This window comes from Typha angustifolia, chromosome 12, assembly GCF_048772165.1.
Source record: "Typha angustifolia cultivar Huaian chromosome 12, ASM4877216v1, whole genome shotgun sequence".
NCBI classification, from domain to species: Eukaryota; Viridiplantae; Streptophyta; class Magnoliopsida; order Poales; family Typhaceae; genus Typha; species Typha angustifolia.
In genome coordinates, this window is record NC_133250.1 from 10,161,186 (window position 1) to 10,183,429 (window position 22,244).

Below are 22,244 nucleotides of genomic sequence, written 5' to 3' on the forward strand. Positions count from 1 at the left end.
CTCGGCGATAAGAGGTAGTTAGTTACGGTATCTTGCGGGAAGGAAGCATTAGCTTAAACGATACGGCGACCGAGCGTGTGAGATTACCGCACAAGTTGGGAAACTTACGGAAAAAGAAAAGGAGAGCATTCATGGACAGGGTCAATTTTGCCATATCATCTCGATTCTGACCTGTTTTTGCTAATATGGGCAAAAATGGATAGGGCTTTATTGATCCTGATCCGGGATCCCTCCGCTAATAAATTTTTAGAATCTTTTACGTTGGGTCATTTGCATAAAATAGTTTTTTAATTTTTAAAATATTAAAAATAAATTTTTGTATACATTTTATTATAAAAAAAGACGTATGTTTAGTATACAAAATAAACGAATTCAGTTTTAAAAGCCTAATTTTAAAATTATTAAAATTCAAAAAAAAATTACTCAAATAGCCCCCTTTAGATTAGATATTTATCATTCTACTTTGCATTTTATTTAAAATATCTCAAAATACCATGACATTAATTTTGCTAACCGTTAATTAAATTATTTAGATGAGTTAAAATAAATATATAAAAATAAATTAAGAAGTAGATTTTAAAGTCAAATAAAATTTTATTTATTTTTATTTTCAAAAGTAATAAACTATTTTTTATTTTATTAACTACTGTTATGATAAAATCATATGTGTAGAGTGTTTTTTTGATAAATTTCTTTAAATTTGTTAGACACTTTGAATTTGGGTTTGAAAATGTAATCTAAAATAAATTTTAGTCATTAAGATAATATATAAATTTGTATCCTTTCTACAATAGGACAATAATGCAGTGAGTGATAGGAAAAGAGAGACCCTTGAAATAATATATTAAGTATATGATTATATATACTCTCTACTACACCCTCTGTACTACTAAAATTTCTTACCGTTTTACTATAGTTTACAAATTATGTATTAAATTATAATTTTTATCACGTAAGGGAATATATAGATCTTTTAAATAAATTATTCTTACAAAAAAAATGGTAGGGGAGTTCCAATCCAGACTCCTTATGCTTATGAAAACCAAAAGCAGTTTATAAAATCACTTTCTCGATCAATGATTCTATTACTTTAGGAAATTTCTTTTAGGACAAGATTCTTTTCTAAGATACGTAGGGCTGGCAAGCTCGGCGAGCAACTTGGCTTGGCACGAGCTGGCTCGGCTGAAGCTCAAGTTCGACTCAACTCGATTAGAGCTGAGCCGAGCCCGAGCCACTAAAATCGGCTCGAAATTAATATCAAACCGAGTCTGAGCTGAAGCCAGCTCGCTCAAGCTTGGCTCGATGAGCTCGGTATAAATCCCCGCCTCGTCCTCTGTCGTGGTGCGCCTCCTCCTCCTCTTCCTCCTCCTCCTCCTCCTCCTCCTCCTCCTCCTTCTTCTTCTTCTTCTTCTTCTTCGGTAGCGATAACCCGCTACAATGCCACCTCCTCCTCCTCCTTCAACAGCGGCAAGTCGTCGCGATGCCCCGCCTCCTTCTCCTCCTCCTCCTCTTGCTTCTTTTTCTTCTTCTTTGGCTCGGCTTGGGCTTGATTTGGAATGGTTCAACTCAGCTTGAACGAGGCTTGATAATAGGATCATTTTAGGCTCGAGCTTAGCTCGGGCTCGGACTCGGCTAGAATTGAGTTGAGCAGAGCCTGAGTCCAATTCTAAAGCTCGAAATTAATTTTGAGCCGAACCTTAGCTAAAGCCGGTTGCTATAACCCTTAAAAGACATGCTACTATAAAAATTACTGATTCAGAAAATAATTTCTTAAATCGGTTTGTAAATGAAAATTTTAACTTACGCATAGCGCTTACATGACAATATTAGACGGGTCAAAACCTCCTATAACAATAGTATATTTAGTTTATCTTCATATATGTATGCCAAATAAAGAACCAATTGATATCTCACATATTATTTTCATAAATTCATCATGAGTGAATCCATATTTTCTTTTTCTTTTGTTCTTTTTTAAGAGAAAAAAAGGTGGGAATATGAAAACACTCATACAATAAAGTAAGTTCTGTTAACAGTTATCAGCTTGACATCAATCCTCTATAAAAATGCCAATGAGTTCATCAGGAACAACACTACAGCTGAGGAGCGAAGTTGGCAGCTTTTGATCTTGAATCAGTGAGTTTGTCTTCATTTCTAATGTACAAAATGTCAAGCAAAGACCCAAGAAATTTAATCCCCACTTGATTTGCAATACGAAACCTTGTTTTTTAAAAAAAAAAACCATGGCTCAGCAAATTTGGTGGTCATTTCCCAATTGCAATTGATTTGTTTCAGATAATGTGGATGTCTGTCGATGGATGGCAACCACTTGATCCAAATGAAAGATAAGAGCTCGTGGGGTCCCGCCATGGATCATTTAACAAAGCCATAGAAGAGCTGTAGACAACTTAGCAACCACTCTCTTCCACAAACCTTAATGAAGACCAAACCTTAGGAAGATACATTGGAAGAGACTTAAAAAGGGCAAAGCTTGTGAGCTTCTCCCTCTTGATCAAATGGGGAAAAGAAAGATGTGGCCCTCCAAAGAGGCCTGTGGCATAAAAACAAGGTTGTATTAATATAATTTCATGTTGGTCAGTAAATTTCTCTTACTTCATTACCCAACCATCTATAAAAATAAGTTTTTTAGATTAACTGATCATCTAACATGATATTGAAACTTGGTCTTTTAGATGTTTGGAGTTCAAATGTCGTTTAGCTCTATTTAATCCTCTTTGTTTATTATCTATTATTATATAGTATTAAAGGCGGCACATTGTTTTATTTCTCACTTGAGGTGTGTTAAGTATATGATGTAATGTTTTTTTTTTTTAAAGTACTGTTGTGATTGTTGCTGTAACAATCTCTTTTTTCCATGCTTATCAGCTTAGACATATGAAGAGAGATGTCATTGTCACTAGCTGTAGGAAGATCCATCAGAATGACATGGTGCAAGTTGGAAGGAATTGGATATGAGGTGCATTTATAAATATAGAAACAGAGAAGGGAGGCCAAGGGCAAGGCAGTGTCACAAGAATGATAGGAAGGGTGTTGGAGGGGCCTCCTCAGCAACCACTCCATGCATGGCTTAAGCTAGAAAGAGAGGTCTTCTTCTTTCTCCATTCCCCTCCATCACCAGAATTATGATTGCCTAGTGATGTGCCAACCACCATTTCTCTTCACCTCAATCTTTTAAGAAATTTGTTTTGATTGTTGTTGATCAATCAATCTCCTCTCCCTCGCCCTTTCGATGCCGAATTCGATTTTGTTGGTGTGAGAGGTTGAAGCTGCCAGCATGATCTGGTCTTTCCAAGTCTTCATGCAGTTAGTAGAGCTTTTTAGTAGTGAAGTAGTAGTTGATGAAACTTTAGGATCCTTTTTAGATGGAATGAATGTTTTTTTTCCAAATCCCAGTAGAGAGAAAGAAAGGAGAGGAGGGAGTGACCATGGAAGGATTATAAGGAAACATGAGTTTGACTTCATCATCAGATCATCTTGCAGCTTCAATCACTCACCACCAGCAAGAAACCTGCAGGATATTGCATGGGCAATATGGCATGCTCACTATCCAGATAAATTAGGAGGTAGGAATAAATACTACTGTTTCTTTTTATACTCTCTTCATGTAATTACCTAATGATTCCTTAATTTGAATCTTTCTGATGCTTTCTTTGTTGCAAGTGACAACACTCTTCATTGACAGAAAAGTTTTTAAGGTCAGTGTTCCTTTGTAAGGATTATAACTAAGCTTTTGTACTTGATGTTAAACTGCATGCATGAGTTCTGCTCAAAAGATAAATCCCAAGCTACATGGATGGATACCACATACATCGTCCACAGTTCCACACCAGCATTCTTCTCATACACAATAAAGTTGTAAAATAGATTATGCAATAGCATCAAAACTTTTCTTCATCCAAGTCTTGGGCAAAGGTGTAAAGGTAAAACAAAAGACATGTTTGAATTCAGATAGATTTTTGTGCTCTCCACCCTTCCCCATGCATGCCACTGCATACACACAAGAGGGCAGCACTTTGTCTGCACTCCTGACTGCAGGAATTTCCTGCATTGGCGTAATTGGTGGCCCACAATTGTTATAGCACATCAGCTGAAATTTTTTGTATACTCTTTTTACTTGAACTCTCTGGATACATAATTCAATGACTAATTAAGAACTGCCAAGTACCCTGACAGCAGGAATTTCCTGTACACCGACATATCAAGTGCGTGCAGGCATGCACCAATGTGTTCGTAATTATGCCCAAAAGAGAATCTAACTTTGGGACATACCATAAACACAACTATGTGTTCTTGTAATTGCACTGATCTACTATATGAGGGTTATATGTACTATTATCTGCATGCAGTAGGATTCTCGCCAATTTGATCGTATCTCCTTACAGAAATTTTCAGGTACAGTACCAGGTGAATCACCTCTTGATCCGGTATTTCCGGCAGCCATGTCGGGTGCTGAGATCACACCACAAAGAGTCAGAAATTAACTCATGATGTCCACTAAAATTGATGTAAAATTTGGATGATTCCTTGTGTCTGCACCTGCCCAAGTTTTGAAAATTTTGAGCTTCATAAAGTTACTCAATGTGTGATTTTGAAAGACAAGATTGCAAAGTGTTCTTCATCATTTTCCATTCTGTCCAGTGGGGTCTTCTGCTTGAAAGTTAAAAGATGTGAAAATAAATTTCTTTGAAAAAAAAAAAACTTTGATTTATGGTGAGATGGCCCTCAAAGAGATATCAATGCCATGTATTTTGTTCAATACATGTTGTGTTTGAAAAGAGAATATATATATATACACATGCATGATTCCTTGTGTACTTGTTGCTCAAATAGTATGCAGGCTCATCATGTCTGCTGTTGCTATCATGGCATTCAGGATAATATGCAGTGCTTCTCACAAAATTTCAGGATAAGATGCACCTGCAACTATTCCAACTCATAATCCAATAATTTCAGAATAACAGTGCTTCTCTCCAAGTTTAGCATGTGCATAGACCGAATCTGGACATCTTTATATCTTAACTTTTGCATATAATTTTCAATATTTTTGTTCATAGTTAAGTGTCAGATATTATTGTGTACAATTATAGAGCAACATAATCTTCACTTTCTAATAATAATATGGATGAAAGTCCATCCTTGCAATCTCTTGTAAGTTGTATGTGGAGCAAAAGGCTTATCATAAAAGTAAAATCCAACAAAATATATATATTTATATATTTAGTTGTACAACACCATTCATATGCATGTTATACCAAGAAAAGTATCTTTCTGATACTCAAAATTTGACAAAATAGCACTTCAGTTGAACAAAGATTGTAAATAATATATGCTGCACGCGCTTTTCTAATAAATAAGGAACCAGTGCATACAAAAATCATTTAGCATGTAAACCTGACGAAACACAGGCAGGTCAGAAAAAGGCCCAAAAGATCAACATTATGCGATTTTCACGAGTTCTCCAAGATAGTCGCCGTGAAAAACAGTGCAAATGATGCTCCGCCCAGGGTTTCTCCGGTTGAACTAAGGTTAAGATTAGCTCCATATATGGCATGGTTCAGTTTCCCCTTCAGGTATCCATGTCTATGCCTGCATATTAATGTATCACTTTGTAGTCAATGTATTTCAACTAAATCAGGTAATTCTGGTGACAAAATTTCCCCTTCACTTCTGCAAATCTATGTCCAATGTGGGATCAGAACGTTGTCGTTTAGGTTCTGGATCCCCCAATTGCAGAGAGACAAAAAAGTCTTCATCAGATGAGTTTCTTAATGCGGAGAGACTCTTCAACTCTGTGGTACCTTCTGGCTTGCAGCGCATGGTACCAGTATCAATGACGTTTGGAATAAACTGATGCTCTTCGACATCATTTGCAGCCTCAACGGTGTCCACATGAAACTCGGTATGCATGAAAGATTGGTCAACCCCTGAACCAGAAGCACCTTGAGGAGGTAGTTGTTGAATGTTAAGATCTAGAGGTCCATGAATCTCATCGGTCTTTTCATTCAGAAGGGTACAAATGGTAGGAGAAGACTCTCCAACTGCAGAGTCGGTTGCTGCAAGCAAAGCAATTCTTCGCTCCTCCAATGCATCTGTAGTACAAAAAATAAGCATCATTTCTTTATCAGACACAAAAGGAAATAGCATCATAATGATGGCATCTAAGATCTAAAGCAAGAAAAGCACAAACCATGGAGTCCTTCATTCGTTGTGATAAGATCAAGTTCCAAAAGGTCGAGGAGACGACCCAAGTCAACTCCGCTAGTCCAGTTTTCTGGACCATGTCCATTTTTAAGCTTGAGTCTACCACGATTGGCTGTACCACCCCATATAATTCCTATTGGTTGTGGCTTCTCACCATCTTGTCCTGTTAAAATAATAAGGCTTCCACTATCACCTTCCAAATCAAATGTTTGTTGATTCTCACCAACAACAAGGAAATCAGTGAAGAAGCATATTCCTTTCTCATCATTGTACTCAAGAGCATAAGCCATTACAGTTCCAGTAGTCAGACCAGAGCTCCTTCCAACCTTCAAAACTTGTCTCCCAACAAGACTATTTATTGGTGATTGAAGGTCTGTAACCTTCACATCTCCAATTTCACCCACTCCCTTAACTAAAATTGTGACATTGGAAATGTCAAAGTCATCAGCAAATGGGATAAATGCCCCATCAGCTCGCACAAATGTCTCTGCAGATGCATTAGAAGGTAAAAGGTATGTTTGGGAATTAGAGCTTCATCCAAATATAAAGAACAAGAAAATAGTTGCATAATTTATTAAAGAAAAGTTATCCTGTTTTTTATCTTAAGATTATAAAAAAAAATAAAAATAAAAAAGATAGTTAAACCTTATGAGGTTAGAAGAACAAGGTGAATGTTGATTGATGGACAATAACTGATTGGAGATAAGCATCACCACTAGCACTCAGGATATCAATGAAAAATCAAGAGGGTGAGAGTTGTATTCATGAATAGAAAATTATTCACCATAAAGAATAAGAACCCAATTGAAGAATTAAGAATAAAGTGTGAAGTTAATCTTAAGATAAATTCTCACAGAACTTATGACAGTAGTGTTAGGAACATCTGTATATTTATATATAGGATGATTAAGGGGATAAAAAATAGAATCAAGGAGAGTAAGATTTTGAAGGCATAAATGAAATCCTTACAAAGTTTTAGGAGTAACATTCTAGATGATAAACCAGAGATCCACTTTAAGACCGCTGATTTCAGATGCAAATTTCACATAACCACCACCATTACGTGGATAATCTGTAACTCTTTTACCTGGGTTCGTTCCAGCATAGATCCCATACCAAACATCATCTCTGATGAAAGATGTTGCCCTTTCAACAGCACCCAAATAAACTCCAGGTCCAAGGTTGGGTGGCAAGGGATGAAACATCTTCTGGTTAGGGTAGTCCAAGTCAACAGCAACATGTCGGTTTGTAAGAAAACCAACCTGCTTGTTGCCAGTCCGACTCTTCACAATGGCACCTAAAGTTCCATATGTTTCCTGGCTTGCCACCTGAACATAAAGAACAGGAAATTCTCAAAGTTAAAAACCACACATTTGCACTAAACAATTATGAAAAAATAGTAAGACCCAGACTATATATAATCTACAGTTTTAGTTAGTGCTTGCAGAGATCTCTTATACAGTAAGTGGCCTGAAAAGAAAGAAATGAATAGAAAGAAAAGGATGATACTCATGTACAATTTCAAAAGTACATGTTAGATTGACTAAGAACAAAACCATCACATAAAATACCAATATAGCCATCAGAATCATAATTTAATTAGATGAACTCTAAATTAGCTAACTGCAGATTGCAAAGGCAGAATCTGAGAGAAGTAGGCATTGAACAAGCCAAACTTGTGAATATCTTGTAATGTCAATCGTGATTAATTGTCCAGAAACTTAATACATGTAAACAGCCCTAATATACTCCATTGGCGTTTCGGTTTGCATGCTTGAAGTACCAGTTCAAAATAAAGAACCTTGCTGGTGGAGCATCTAAACCCACATGTTATAAATGGTTAAGATAATAAAAATTGAAATATTGACAAGCATAAGCAGTTACCTGAGAACCTGAACCTATACATGGATCACTACCGCGCAAGCCATCAACAAGTTCATCATACAGTTGTTCTTTGGGAGTTGGTGCAGGTGCACCATAATAAGAAAATTCCATGACATCAACATCACACCAGACACCGCCTGGCCCCTATTCATCACATAATTAAGTAAACATAAACTAGAGAAGCATAGAAAATGTCAATCAACAATGAAGTTGTACTATAATTACCTTACAGAACCAAAAGCAATTGAGATATATACAGCCAAGCTGCTTTGGAACTGATACAAATGCAAATTTCCTTGATCATGTAGTAAAGAAAATATATAATATAGAAATTTACTGACCTCAAGGGCAGCTGGAAGACATTGGCACTGGCTAAGCCATTTTCTATGAACTTTTCGAGCAACAAATACGAGAATTGCTGGTATGTCAGTCAAAATCCCTTTCCTGATTCTGAAACCTACCGCTGTACCAAGACTATAACGACGCAAGATCTTGCTGTGAAAAGCTCTTATAGTCATCAAATCAAGCAATGTGGTGGCTTGCTGACCCTTCGGCAATCGGCCAAGATGTCCTGGCAGGACTCCTTTTTGAAGATTACCAAAGTAGTTTGCCCGACCTTCAGCAGCACCATGCAATAGGGTGGAGGTAGGCCATGAAAAGTATGCCGCACAACATTCAGAGAGCTGACCTCCTGAAGCAATTGGTTGAAGAGTGGATGGAACATAAGGCAACAATTGATGATGACAAGAATCTCTCTCCATGTCCAATGCTGATTCTTCTGATTGTGTTGAACCTGATTGCTGACCCCTATTGTCTGGAAATCTCATCATGCTTTTTCTAGGCCCGCATGGGATTCAAGCAAAAACTCTTCATCATATTCAAGTTATAGACTTCACAAACTGAAACCTAAAAAAGAGAGGATCTCCTTTGTCATCTTTCAGACTTCAGCATAGGAATAATCAGTAGCCAAATAACAACTAAATTTGTATCTACTTCATGTAAATTAGAGCACACAGTTCTCTTTACTAATTACTAAGAACAACGATACATATGAGCATGAAGGTGAAGGACTACATATATGAGAAGACTGAGAAAAAAAAACAAAAAAGGACCTGGTAAAGTGTCAAGGCTACCTCTACTACATAGTAAAAAATCTTTAAAAAAAATTCCTTGTGAAGGTCTTAGCAAGATAAAGGTAAAAGTAATACTATTTAAGTGCCCCCAGAGAACACAGTTCTAAATCCATATCCACATAGAAGAATGTGAAGACAAAGAAGAAACAGAATCTGACATGGAGAATAAGATCGGGTAAGGTAAATATAAGATAACTAAATTGTCAAATTAGGCATTTGCAAAGTTTGATTGATATGAAGTTGCATTCCCGATCTGGAAAGAATTCAGCAGAGACTAAGTTGAAAGGATCAAAAATTGCAGGAATCAACAAAAAGTTCTAAATGCGTTACACATACGAGGAATATTAATAAAAATACACGTAAAAACTCCCTTAGGCAATAATAACAAAAAAAAGGAATAAAATTAGAATCGATTTGCATAAATAGCACATACAATCCAAGAAAAAAGATACTATTATAGGAGAAATGAAGTCTTGCAGGCAAGAAGAGTCTAATTCTTGCAAGGAACTAAATCCAATGGCAAAGAGAAGAACCTTTCGAAGAAGTACACAGTGAAATACACCAAATTATAGCCTATGTAGGGAGCATATTTCACGAGCTAATGAAGCAATGCCCATCCTTTAAACATTGGAAAGTTTCCCAATTTACCAATAAATCAACATACATCCAGTTTAATCTAACAGCTGGAACAAAGTCAAACTCAAAAACGAACCACAGTATTTATCGTACACCAAAGATTGCATCTTTCTTCAACCTCTATTTCGAAACAGGAAACAATAACACAACAAGCCTAGAGACATGCGGTTCCATTACAGAGGGCAGCATCATTGGATCCCTAGAGACGGCGCCTTTTGCCATTCTAACCAAATGGGTCGGCGAAGGATGACATCTTTAGAGGTTTCCGATGGGAAAAAAAAAACAGAGAATAAGAGAAGAAAAGATCGACCTAGAGATCAAAGGCCATGGAGTGGAGAACAGCGGTGGGTGGAGCTGACTCCCAGACGACCTGTCGAGGTATTTGGATGTTCTTGGAGGAGCTGACCACTTGACGAAGAGGACCAGGAATCTTCACTGTTGGACAGCAACAGAAGCGGCGAGAGAGAGAGAGATAAATTAAAGAGAGTGGGCCAAAGGGGTCTGAAAAAGATCAGAGCTTTTTGATGCTTTTGTTGGGGGAAGCAGTGACTCGTCAGTCGTCACTCTACTCCTGGATGAGATTTTTTTGTGGATATCAATTAATTTCTACATTTGCTTTTAGAGATTGTAATAATTCTAGAAATATATAATGAATTTAATAACACTTATCCTGTCTTCTAATATTTTCAAAATATCGAATATGATTAAATCATATAGGGATTTTTCCATTTCACTCTTCATCTTTTCATTAAATTACGGAAAACGCCAGACGAATTAAAAATAATAAAAGATACAGGGTGTAAATTGCGGTAAATATAAGAACATTACAATGTGTGAAATTTTAAAAAAAAATCCTTATATTATTCATTATCAGTAAAAAGACAAAATATTTACTTATTTCTATATTCTTAAACTAACATATCTTTCATATAAACTACAAGATGAGCAAATTATAAAATTCTCTACTCTCCTCTATTATGTAGAACACATGTAACATGCCATTTCTCAATAACCCAACTTTGTTTATATTATGCTTTAAAATGTTTGGTAATTAATTTTTTTTATGAATTAATAAAAATGTGAAAACCGGCGACGGAAACTATCAGGTTGCCGGCTTCACCTTAGAATAAATGGCTAACCACTCACACTCCAGTTTATGTCTGCTTGCCTATGAAGTGAACAACTAACTATGTATGCCTCCATGTGGATGCATAGTTGAGGAAATAGTGCATCACATCACATGGACATGTTAATATAATACACACAATTTACATATACAATGTTGTTAATTTTAAATTAAAAGATTAGATATAATTAAATTGCGAAGCCAGACCCGGTTATAGAGACACGAGCCTAGGAGGTGCACCAAGAATATGAGAGGATTTTTTTTTTTTTTCCTGCAGCAAATATCAACATCAGCAACAAATAACTTATCAAACATTGTCACTTGGGATTTACAAGGAAACAGGAAGACAAGCTCAAACAAAACAACAAAGCCAGTTGCATGCAGTCTCCCCGTGCTGCATGCAAAGGGTAGGAATGAACAAAAAACAAATTCCTAACCCGACAACAAGATCTGTGACTTTCTATCGTCATCGAGGATCTCTGACTTTCACAAAAACGACTAAACCTCCTCCCAACCTAAGGATCTGGACATTTTCACTAGAATCATTGGATATATCTGGGAATGGTATTAAACAAGCAAAGTAGTGAAGTACCATTGCACCCAGAGAACTAGACTTAATGGATCATATACCAACGACTAGAAGGAATTCATGAAGCATGCTAATAACGCTTCCCAAGTATGACACCAAAGATTATGGACACCAGAGCTACGCCGAGAATGAACTTAAAGGCCATGAAACCTGAGGGCTCTGGAGTAGCTTGTAGTGTAGCATTAGAAGAAGGAATGCCCTTCACCTGCTGCAACTCCTCGCTTGTTATCTTATTATTCTTCATTTTTGATGGTGGTGAAATTCCCAGATCGATATCTCTGGATTTTATTACTTCTACCACTTCATCACTTGCCTGCAAAAGAAATTTATCATTTTACTTCGGCTTCAGAATTTCAAGACCCTTTAGCAGGACAAAGAAATCCGCTTATCAAAAATGGCTCTTACCTGTTTCGTAGCTTTAGCATTTGCCAATTGCAATTCTTTCTCAAGCTCCAGAATCTTGATCTCCAATTCAGCAGCATGAGTCAGTTTGAGTCTCAAGTCACTGAGCTCTGCATTTACAAGAGAAAGTTTTTCACCTTCTTCTGCAACCTGCAAGCCACAAAAAACTGAATCGAGTCAAAGTGGAGGCAAAATTGCCAAATGCCAAAAAGGAAAAGACAAATCCAAGCAGAATCTCATTAGTTTAGTAAGCATGTAGTCAGGAATTAAAATTTACATCGTCTCTAGTATCCTTTTAAGAGTTTCATGGAAGGCAATGCAAATCAATATTTTCCTTTCAGTATTAAGTTCCTTATGCAAGGAAAACAGGTGATTAGCATATATAAATTGTGAAAAAGGTGTGATGATGTCGTCTCTCTGTCGAGAGTTGAGAAATTCTCTTCTTTTATCAAATATCAACCACTCAACTTGTCCGATTGATTCATCATGAGTGTTTCTAAACGAGACCTTAAAGTTTCATACACCAATGAATGGATACGATATGATCAATTGTTCACAAGGATAACTTATCATTGTCAAACTATTCATATTAGGACTTCACTAAGTCCTAAGATAAAACTTTGATTTCCTTGACTGGAAACTCCAGAGTGCAGTTGATTAAGAACAAATAATGAAGGATAAGATTATAGCTGTCATCAGAATGCTATTCTAAAGACAAACTATCAGTGTATAATAACTTGTATATCTTTAAATATATAAGAGAGCTCTTTGATGATCTTCACTTGTATCCTGTGATGACAAGTGAAGAACATAAGGCAACATGCTATTTTATAAACAGAACTTATTTGATAAAGAAGCTTCTATTTTTGGACGCCAACCTTCACTGATGAATCTACTAATTATATCTCAGTAGCGAGGGCATATTTCCTTTGATGAACCAGCTAATGAGACAAAAAGTTGGAAGAAAACTTGCCTTATCCCTGTATTGTGTTTCCACTATTTGCAGCTTCTGTTTGAGGTCATCAACTTGTGTTTCAAGATCCCTGGCATGCTGATGCTTAGCTTCCAACTCGCTGACTGAATTCTTCTTAGCTGCTTCCCATTCAATATCCCTTAACGAGATTTGTTCTTCCTGTCGAAATAAAATTCTAAGCTCAAGCTTCCATTACTAGTATGCTTCTGGTTGCTAGACTTTAAAGAGTAACAAGAAAGTAAGCACAGTATCTTAGTTATCAGACCAATATTTTGCATCTTACAATCTAGGCCAGTGCTACACATGTTTAAGTTTCTGGCATAACTTTAAATTTAGTTTCTCACCAGATTACGATTTTTTTGGACTTCAGACTATCAATCAAGATTTCCTTAAATTGGTGATTAGAAGGTTACTGAATCTATTTAGCATCATTGGAAAAGATACAGCGAGTTCCTATCCTTAAGAAGGAAATTATTCCACAGAGAGATCTCATGAGTCTCCCATATGTCACAGTGTATTTCTTGCCAAAAGTGAAATGCATAATACATATTTTAGATAATTTATCGATATAACTCTAAGAATATGCCTTTGGATATACTAAAGAAGTGTTTTTTTATGCATTGGTGGAATACTGGAATTGTTTGAGAGAGTCGAAACAGATAACACAGAACCAAAGTAAACTTCTAGTTGGAATATAAAAATTCAGAAGAACACCATTTATAGTATAACATGAGACAAACCTGTTTTGATATGGTCTTGTAAGCAAGTTCTAGCTCCTTCTTTATTTCCATCAGCTGTCCATCTAAGACGTCCTTCTCAAGGAGTATGCTTGCGTATTCTTTTGATTTGGCAGTTAATACTTCATCCTTATCAGCAGTTAATATTTGCATGCTTGCAATCTGAAAATACGAAATTGATAAAAGAGAATAAAATTTCAGATGATCTTTCATTTTATCCTTGTGAATAAATTACAGGGAAACTACCTCCTCCATGAACCTCTGTTCAGTTAATGATAACTGTTGCTCGAGTTTTGAGATGTGCAGTTTGTTTGCAGATTTTTCTGCTAGCTCGGCTTTCAGATTTTCCACATCAGTACTAAATGAAACTTCTCTCGCCTTTTGTTCATTTTCTTGTTCTTCCAATCTGACTATAACTTCGTCAAGCTCCTTCTTTGTACGTTGGTACATTCCAGTTAGCATGTCATTCTCTTCCATGACAGAGGATATCTGCAGCAATATTACTACTTCTGTTAAGATATTGCTTTCCTAATCATTCCCTTTACCACAGGGAATGTAATAGATAATAACTGGTTTCATTCAATGAATAAGATATTCAAATTCGAAGAGATAAGAAAGCTAAATTATGGATAGGTATATTAATCGACCTGGGCTTGGAGGAGTTCTTGATCTGAACTATGCTGTTGCAACATATGTTCTGATGTTTTCTCCAAAGAATGAAGTTGTTCCAGTGTAGCCTCTTTCTCTACTATGACTGCATCCAGCATTGCCTGCAACTCATTCAGTTTCTTCTCATATATTGCCAACTCCTTAGACAAACTACTATTCATTCCAGCTAAATCTTCATTCTCCATTTTCAACTGATCAGCCTTACTTTGGACTTGCTCAAGAACTTCTTCCAGATTCTTTGCTTTGAATAGAGTCTCTTCCAACTCGATCTTATGACTTTCTGCAACAGATGCAGCTTCAGCAGCCTGTTCTTCGTAAGTTCTCAGCTGGATTTCTAGTGCGAGCAGCTTCTCATTCAAGACTCTGGCTTCAGCATCTCTCTGTCTGAAGTTCTCATTAGCTCCATGCAGTTGAGCCTCAGTTTCTTTAATCCTAGATTCAGCAGCAGACTGGAATTCCAAGCCCCTTGAATGTTCATCTGTCAACTGTGCAAGGGTTCTTACATGAAAATCTAGCTGCTCAGCAGTAGCCTCCTTCTCCGACTGAATGGAACTTAACAGTTCATGAAGCTCATCAACTTTGGTCTGTTTTGTTTGCAGCTCCTCTCTTAGCATTGCGTTCGTCCCAGAAAATAATTCGTTCTCAGACAACATCTGTTGAGCTTCCAGTTCAGCCTCAGTGACCTTAGTCTTAAGTTCCTCAATAGTATTCGCAGCATCAACTAATTTTTCTACACTAGCTCCCAGCTCAGCCTCCAGTAAGGCCAATTTTTCAGCTGCTTCTGCTGTCTGACTTTGATAAAATGATGCAAGTTCTTCAAGAGACTGCAATTTCTCAAGCAACTGTTTAGATTCCGCTTCCTTTTGACTAAAGTCTGCTGCTGCTTGTTGGAGTTTTAGCTCAGTGTCCTTGACTAAAGACTCGTACAGGGATTCTGCCTCAAGGCTTTTTGCAGTAGCATGCTCTAATGCCCTTCCTTGATGTTCAAGCTGTTCTTCAGCAGATCTAAGTTTCTCAAGTAGCTTGTGCTCTCTAATACCTGAAGACTCAAGATCCTTTTCCGCACCTTCCAGTTTACCTCTAACAGATTCCAGTTCACCCTGAAGAATGCCAACTAATTCCGTAGCTTCCCGCAGCTTTTCACCAGTGTCCGTTGACAATTCTTCCAATTTCTTCTTCTCCTCAGCAAATAGAGACAACATTTCTGCTGACCGGCTCTCCTTTTCACTAGCGGCTTGCAGTAAAGCTTCAAGGCTAGTAGATTTCGTCTGGAATGCTTCAATCTCTGCAGAAAGTTCCACAACCTTGCTACAATACTGTTTTGATTCTTCTTCAGCATCTTTGAACTTTCCTTCTGTGTCATGCAGTAACTGCTCCAGTTCTTGTGTACGGGAGCGAGCAGCTTCCAGCAAAGGCTCCAACTCATCCACTTTCTTCGCAGCATCCTCAGCTTTGTAGTGTGATGTTTGGAGCAAGTCTTCCAATTCAAGACTGCGGTTATGTATCGAACGAGCCTGCCCCTCATGCTCTGTGCATTTCACAGAAAGATTCTCCAGCTCCTGTTCAAGCTGTGCGGTTATAGACCGAGAGGAATGCAGAGATGACTCCAACTGGTTGATCTTATCCTCATACTCCAGAAGAACGCTTTTTGACACAGCAATTTCATCATCTTTGTCCCTCAACAGAGTGCTGGCTTCTGTCATTTGCTGTTCGAGTTCTTTCACTGCTCTTTCTGCGTCAATTGATTTTAGCAGGGCCAGATTTAGCTGTTCCTCAAGCTCCGCATTCTTCTTCTCTGCAGATGACAACCTTGTCTCAGTGTCTCTCAGCAGCACTTTCACACCCTCTTCAGATTCACTAGATGCCTGAATTAAAGCTTCGAGCTCAAGGATTCTCTGAAGTGCTGTCTCAGCAGCTGTTCTGGATTCACCATGAAGTTCCTTGAGGGAGTTCAGATTTTGTTCGAGATCGTCTTTATGTAACAATGCCTCAGAGAGGAGTGACTGTGTTCTCGAATGATGGTCTTCTGCATGGTTTAACTTAGCATCTAACTGGCTGCACAGCTCATCTTTCTCTGATAATTTTGTGTCAAGGTCAATTAGAGCTTTTTGGAGAGTGTCATTTTCCACTGTCATTTTGGCCAATTCCTCCTGCAAACTCAACATCTGCATCTCTTCATTCTTTAATTTAGCTTCAAAATCTTGGATTTCCTTGATCTTCTGCTGAAGTTTCTCTCCATAATCAATTGACGTTTCTTCAAATTTCTTCTTCTCTTCAGCAATCAGGCTCAACGTATCTGTCAACTCCCTCTCCTTTTCTGCCGCTGCTTGCAGTACAGTCTCAAGACTAGCTGATTTTGTCTGGTATGCTTGCAGTTCTGCAGAAACCTCAGTAATTCTGCTACTGTACTGTTTAGATTCTGTTTCAGAGTCAGTCAACTTTGCTTCTGTCATGCTCAGCAGCTGCTCCAGTTCCTGGGTTCGGCTGCTAGCAGTTTCCAGCAGTAGCTCCAGTTCACCAGCTTTCTTTTCAGCACTTTCTGCTTTGGAATGAGATGCATGAAGAAAATCTTCCAGTTCAAGACTACGGCTATGGATTGAATTAGCTCGTCCTTCATGTTCTACACATTTTTCAGAAAGGCCCTCCAGCTCTTGCTCGAGATGTGATGATCTAGACTGAGAGGTCTGCAGAGCTGATTCCAACTGGATGATTTTTTCTTCATACCCCTTCAGATCGTGTTTCGATACTGCAATTTCCTCATCTTTGTCCCTCAACAAAGTGATGGTTTCCGTCATCTTCTCCTTGATTTCTTTAATTTCTTTATCTGCATCAATTGATCTTATCTCGGCAAAATTTAGCTGTTGCTCTAACTCCATAATCTTCTTCTCGGCAGATGACAACTTTGTCTCGGTCTCTCTCAGCAGTAACTTTAGACTATCTTCAGCTGCATTTGATGCCCGAATTAAATCTTCAAGCTCAAGGTTCTTCTGGAGTGCAGTCTCTGCAGCTGTTTTAGATTCACCATGCAGTTCCTCCAGGGATTTCAGAGTGTGTTCAAGATCCTCTTTATGTAACAATACTTCAGAAAGGTTTGATCTTGTTTTAGTATGGTCATCATCAGCCAGTCTTAACTTGGCTTCTAACTGGCTGCAGAAGTCCTCCTTCTCAGACAATTTTGTGTTGAGGTCAACAATATTGATTTGCAGATCTTCTTTTTCTTGCGAAAGTTTGGCCAAGTCTTCCTGTAAAGTCAGCATTTGCATTTCTTGGTCATTCAATCTATCTTCAAAGATTGTTCTTTCTTTCATCTGTTTCTGAAGCTTTGACTCAACTTCCTCCAGATTAGCAAGCTTTGCTTGTATGTTTTCATTCAAACCAGAAATCTGATTCTCTAATTCAAGCACATTTTCCTTCAGTTGTTGTTCAGAAACCTTCTGGATATCTTTTTCTTGTGCCAGTTCATTGATGGTGACTTCCCTAGAGGAAAGTTTCTGCTCCAAATCTGCCACTTGTGACTTTGAAAGGTCCAAAGCTTCTTGTACCATTTTGAGTTCTACTATAGTATTTCTCAGAGATTCTTCTACTTGATGCTTCTCAGCGATCTTACCATGTAAACCCTTCATCTCCTCTTGAAAATTACTGATTTGGCTTTCCATCTCCTTCACATTCATCTTTTCCACTTCGAGCATCTTGTCTAATTCAGAAGCCCTCTTTGCCTCCGACTCCGCATGCAAACTTTTCTCGTTGCAGAGTTCTTTGAGTTTAAGCACATTATCAGCTGATGATGCCAACTCTACTTCTAGCTCCTCTATCCTCTTCCTCGACTCCTCAAGCTCAGAGGACAAACTACTAGATGCTTCCTTCACATCAAGAAGCTCTTTGTGCTTCATATCTAGAGCTGTTGATGCTTCTTTAAGAGATTCAAGCTGCAGAGTGTTCTTCTTTTCTGCTTCAACTATTAGCTCTTTCATCTTGTTTTGATCAATTTCAAGTTCTTCAACACGTCTGGACATTTTATCAAGTTGTTGCTTCGTTCCATCATCCTCCGGTTCTGGCATCATAGATTCTGGACGTCCTACTTGACCGGTGACAATTTCTAGTTCCCGTGCTCTGGTGTTCTCTTCAGTTAAAAGCTCGGCATTTATTGTGGAAGTGATTGAATCATGACTTGAAGCGCTCGGAGTTGCCTCTGGTTCCTTCTCCACCTTTATAAATTCCCCGTCTGATGCAGCTCCATCATCATCTTCTTCTTTGTCAACTTCTTTTCTTTCTAGGTTTGAATCACCATTGAGCAGAATTGCTTTTTCATCTTCATGTACCTGCAAAGAAATCTTTGTAAGAACTAATAATCAAAATTTTGAACAACTTTTGACTCCTTTGGTAGATGCAGCTTAATTTGATCACTCTTGAACTTGTGGCTTATAGCCTTATACTTATCATGTAATGGAAGTACCTTTAGGAGTGCGTTAGCTGTGATTTCAAGATCTACAAAGAATATCACTTTCGGCATTGTTGATCGTTTTCTTGGGAACAACTAAATTTAGAGCCTATAAGTTCTCGTCCCTCTTGCTTAGAGAGCAGAGACATAGTGACCTCTAAGACACCAGGCGAGATTGATGTTCGGCAGTTCATGTTCAGAGGCATCCAATCCAACCTATTACAGAGGTTGATCAACAATTCATATCTTTCCTTTTTGATCAACCTATGCCCATACGGCTGACCACTTCAGAGAAAGGTGGTTCTGTACATGGCTTAACAGAAGGTGAAATTGATGATAGATTTAATAATTAAATCATTCAGAAGTCACTGAATTATCCTAAACAAGGCGGGGGCAGATTGTTTAATGAATCAATCTCAAACGCCTGAGCAAACGATTTGCCAAATGCAAACTAGAGGTGACGCATATGAACTGGAATCTGAAGCAGTTATTCTGAGACATAATTTTAAGAAATAAATTTAGCCCAAAAAGATCAAAAATGTTGCCAATATCCAAGATTCAGAACAATTTTCTAACTACCACAGAGAGCTTATGTGGAAGACTTGAAAAGAAAAAAATGTCATCATAAGAAGCTTATATAAGGACTATAATTATTACCACAACTTCGTTGGCCGGCTTCACATCAACTTCTCCGGTGCTTGGTCCTGTGGCTTGTTCCATTTCAGTACACTACTACTAGATCTTCTCTGCAAACGTCATATTGAGATAGAAATTACTCACCATTTATATCGATACTGAGGGGAAAAAAAAGGACTAGTAAACGAAGGTATAGGAATTAATTGATGAAGAAAAAAATCTTCCCAACTTTCATGCACAAATATTTGTAAAAAGAAAAAATCGATTTCACATAGAATTTATTAGATGAGAAGTGGCTAATCTACTTGCTGTCCTAATAAGTAATAATAAGTAATAATACGTAATAATATTGAGTTCGACCACCGTGCAAGAATAGATCGCCAATAATCGAAAGTATCACATGAAGCCATTCCAGTATGGAATGTCCTCTGTCCTGTATTCCTGTCACAAGAAAGGCTTAATTCGAAAGTTATCGAACTTTATACGATCTCCACTGAAAGATCGATCAGAGGCGTGAGAAGAAAAATATAAATCCGCTCCGATCGAAACCAGTTCGTTCTTCATTCAAATCAATCTCAGAAAACCAAAGACAAACATATGTTGGATGAAACCATTTTGATGAGGCATCGATCAGCACATCTTTGCTACTATCGATCGAAGTTGGACTAAGATATAAAAAATACTCAAGGAAAATAAAAACAACATAAAGACAACATCCATGAACTCGAGGTAGCTTCGATCGACAAAAGAATCCAGTGAAACGATCAACGATAGAACACAGAACAGTTTTCTCATCATTGACGCTTACCTTGAAATCGAAGAAATCGTCAAAATCTCTCTCGTCTTTCTCTTTCTCTCTCTATTTTTTTATTTTTCGTATTCCAAAAAGAAATCGGCAGCGAGAGCGAAGCGAGAGAGAGAGAGGGAGGGGGGAAGTGACTGCGCGTATCTTTGCTTCTATACGACGAGCTCTGCTGATGGGACCCGCCAAATGGCGTATCACCGGAGGCGGTGAGGTTACCGCAGCTAAATTTCCGAGATTGCCCCCGCGACAGACTGCGTGCGGGTCTGATTTTGACGCAAAGGATTTGGCAGTCGCCTTTGTACGTAAAATTTATTAGCCTCCGTTTACGTATTTAGATGACTAAAATGCCCTTCCTTCGTTGGCTAAGCCGGCGGTTACACCCACCCACACACACACGACGGGTTCTCGTCGAATGCGGGCAGAGAGGAGTTATCCGAACTGGATCCGAACCCGTCATGAAGCCCGTCAGAAGATCTTAGGCGAAATCTATAAACAACACCTGGGATCCAATGCCCTTCAAACTGCAGATGATGGTGGGCATAGCTGGCGCTCCATACCGACAAGATTGCACCAACTTTGCGGCAGTAGTAAGACATACTTTATTTAATAATTTACACTAACAACCAAAAAAGCTTTTTAACTTTTTTTCTTCTTTAGTTTGAGTTAGGTGCTAAGCTAAACGGGTTAGGTGGGGAAGCTTAGATCAAGGGGGTGTTTGAGTAAATCTCATTCTATGTTGCTCATAAGTTGGTTCTGTTGGCATATTCTCTTACACAAACTTCAAACGTTTATTAATTTGCACTACTGTAGAGTTAGAATTTGGTGGGGGCCATGCTCACTCAAACTCTATGATCCCACAGTCATTGAGTATGTCTGCAGAGACACACTTCCAACTTGCTTTCAAAAATATGATCATTAATTGTTAGCTCGTTTTCTAACAGATTTGTTATTCTTAATCAATTTATTATTAAGAAAAGTTTACATATAACACCCTGTTTTTTAATAAAATTATAATATCCCTATGATTTGATAAATATTTACAGAAAATATCTTAAATAGTGTTATATACAAATTTCTCTATTAAAATTTAACAGCGATAAATATTAATTATTTATATAAGGGTTTTAAAAGTCATTTCAGGTGAGAGACGATAACATTACCTTCCTAATTGGTTGGCTATAACAACGTGGAACTAAAAATTAAAAAGAAAAAGGTGGTGGGCTAAGTTGTCACACTAACAACTTATGCGAGTTGCTTTTTGGTCTGTGGACGGCGGCCAAACCGACCGACCGACCGACCAAACCGACCGATCCGCGTGGAAGAGACCGTCACGACGATATCCAACGATCACAATTTGTCTCTTTTTTCCACCAACTTTTTTTTTTTTTTTTGGTTGCCTCCTAAAAAATTAATCTCTCGATCTAACGGTCCGAATTTCAAATTTCAACACCTAACCTCGCCGCCACCCCGATCCTCAATTTTCTAATTAATTTCTAGATAAATACGATGCGAAGAAAAAAAATCGGAAATTTGGCATCTCCCTCTGTCATGCTGACAAAAATAGGAAACCAATTTAAGGAGTGCGCATCTCGAGGCAAGGTGGGGCCTAACTTTTTGATGTTCACAAGATTGCCCCTGGAGATCTCCGCAATAACAATATAAGTATGTAGCCGGAGAATGGAGTAAATGGAGGAAAAGGGAGGGGTAATCGTGTAATAAAAAATGTTTTTGTCTTTTATCACCCCCTATTAGATTGAATTATTAAACTGGCGCAGAGGTGGAGGTGGTACTGGCAATTGACTTTCCAGCTGTAGGTGGGGCCCCGAATTATACTTCTTCTCTTTAATTCTTCGGCATTCAATCTTGGTGTTTTCGTAGAATAATCTCACCGAAAGTGACAAGATCCTAATTATTCTTCCTTTTTTTCTTTTTTATTTTTGTTTGGGCGTAAATAGATTGTCCATTATTTGATCTTGTAGCCTAGAGTTAATATT

The 22,244-nt window shown here is 37.8% G+C and overlaps 3 protein-coding genes across 8 annotated transcripts in view; 1 reads left to right on the forward strand and 2 right to left on the reverse strand.

Moving 5' to 3' along the window:
- Positions 1-22,244, forward strand: part of LOC140771950 (protein CYSTEINE-RICH TRANSMEMBRANE MODULE 9-like) — a 97,977-nt gene that overhangs the window by 12,460 nt on the left and 63,273 nt on the right. The window lies entirely within an intron of this gene.
- LOC140771726 (protein NARROW LEAF 1-like) lies at positions 5,257-10,375 on the reverse strand. 5 transcript variants are annotated; one of them, XM_073113364.1, is made up of 6 exons: positions 10,186-10,375; positions 8,448-9,005; positions 8,107-8,250; positions 7,310-7,550; positions 6,209-6,709; positions 5,257-6,110 (listed from the first exon to the last, which is right to left on the reverse strand). In XM_073113364.1, the coding sequence occupies exons 2-6, from the start codon at positions 8,934-8,936 to the stop codon at positions 5,683-5,685; spliced, it is 1,803 nt and encodes a 600-aa protein (XP_072969465.1). In that variant the 5' UTR covers positions 8,937-9,005; positions 10,186-10,375; the 3' UTR covers positions 5,257-5,682. The 5 variants fall into 5 exon arrangements, with proteins under 5 accessions (XP_072969465.1, XP_072969461.1, XP_072969464.1 ...); XM_073113360.1 differs by having other exon boundaries at positions 8,448-9,012; XM_073113363.1 differs by lacking the exon at positions 10,186-10,375 and adding an exon at positions 9,969-10,179 and having other exon boundaries at positions 8,448-9,012.
- Positions 11,285-20,407, reverse strand: LOC140771724 (uncharacterized). 2 transcript variants are annotated; one of them, XM_073113358.1, is made up of 8 exons: positions 20,254-20,407; positions 19,467-19,555; positions 14,350-18,690; positions 13,949-14,191; positions 13,706-13,864; positions 12,966-13,124; positions 11,996-12,142; positions 11,285-11,903 (listed from the first exon to the last, which is right to left on the reverse strand). In XM_073113358.1, the coding sequence occupies exons 2-8, from the start codon at positions 19,527-19,529 to the stop codon at positions 11,661-11,663; spliced, it is 5,355 nt and encodes a 1,784-aa protein (XP_072969459.1). In that variant the 5' UTR covers positions 19,530-19,555; positions 20,254-20,407; the 3' UTR covers positions 11,285-11,660. The 2 variants fall into 2 exon arrangements, with proteins under 2 accessions (XP_072969459.1, XP_072969460.1); XM_073113359.1 differs by having other exon boundaries at positions 19,467-19,550; positions 20,254-20,347.

Excerpts from the sequence above, each read along its gene's own strand:
- LOC140771724 (XM_073113358.1), bottom strand. The coding sequence starts at position 19,529 with ATGGAACAAGCCACAGGACCAAGCACCGGAGAAGTTGATGTGAAGCCG. Across the intron at positions 13,865-13,948 it reads AACAGAGGTTCATGGAGGAG|ATTGCAAGCATGCAAATATT; the intron begins GTAGTTTCCCTG and ends TCGTATTTTCAG. Across the intron at positions 11,904-11,995 it reads ATGCTAAAGCTACGAAACAG|GCAAGTGATGAAGTGGTAGA; the intron begins GTAAGAGCCATT and ends TTTCTTTTGCAG.
- LOC140771726 (XM_073113364.1), bottom strand. The coding sequence starts at position 8,936 with ATGATGAGATTTCCAGACAATAGGGGTCAGCAATCAGGTTCAACACAA. Across the intron at positions 8,251-8,447 it reads GTCTTCCAGCTGCCCTTGAG|GGGCCAGGCGGTGTCTGGTG; the intron begins GTCAGTAAATTT and ends TGTGATGAATAG. Across the intron at positions 6,111-6,208 it reads AACGAATGAAGGACTCCATG|ATGCATTGGAGGAGCGAAGA; the intron begins GTTTGTGCTTTT and ends TTTGTACTACAG.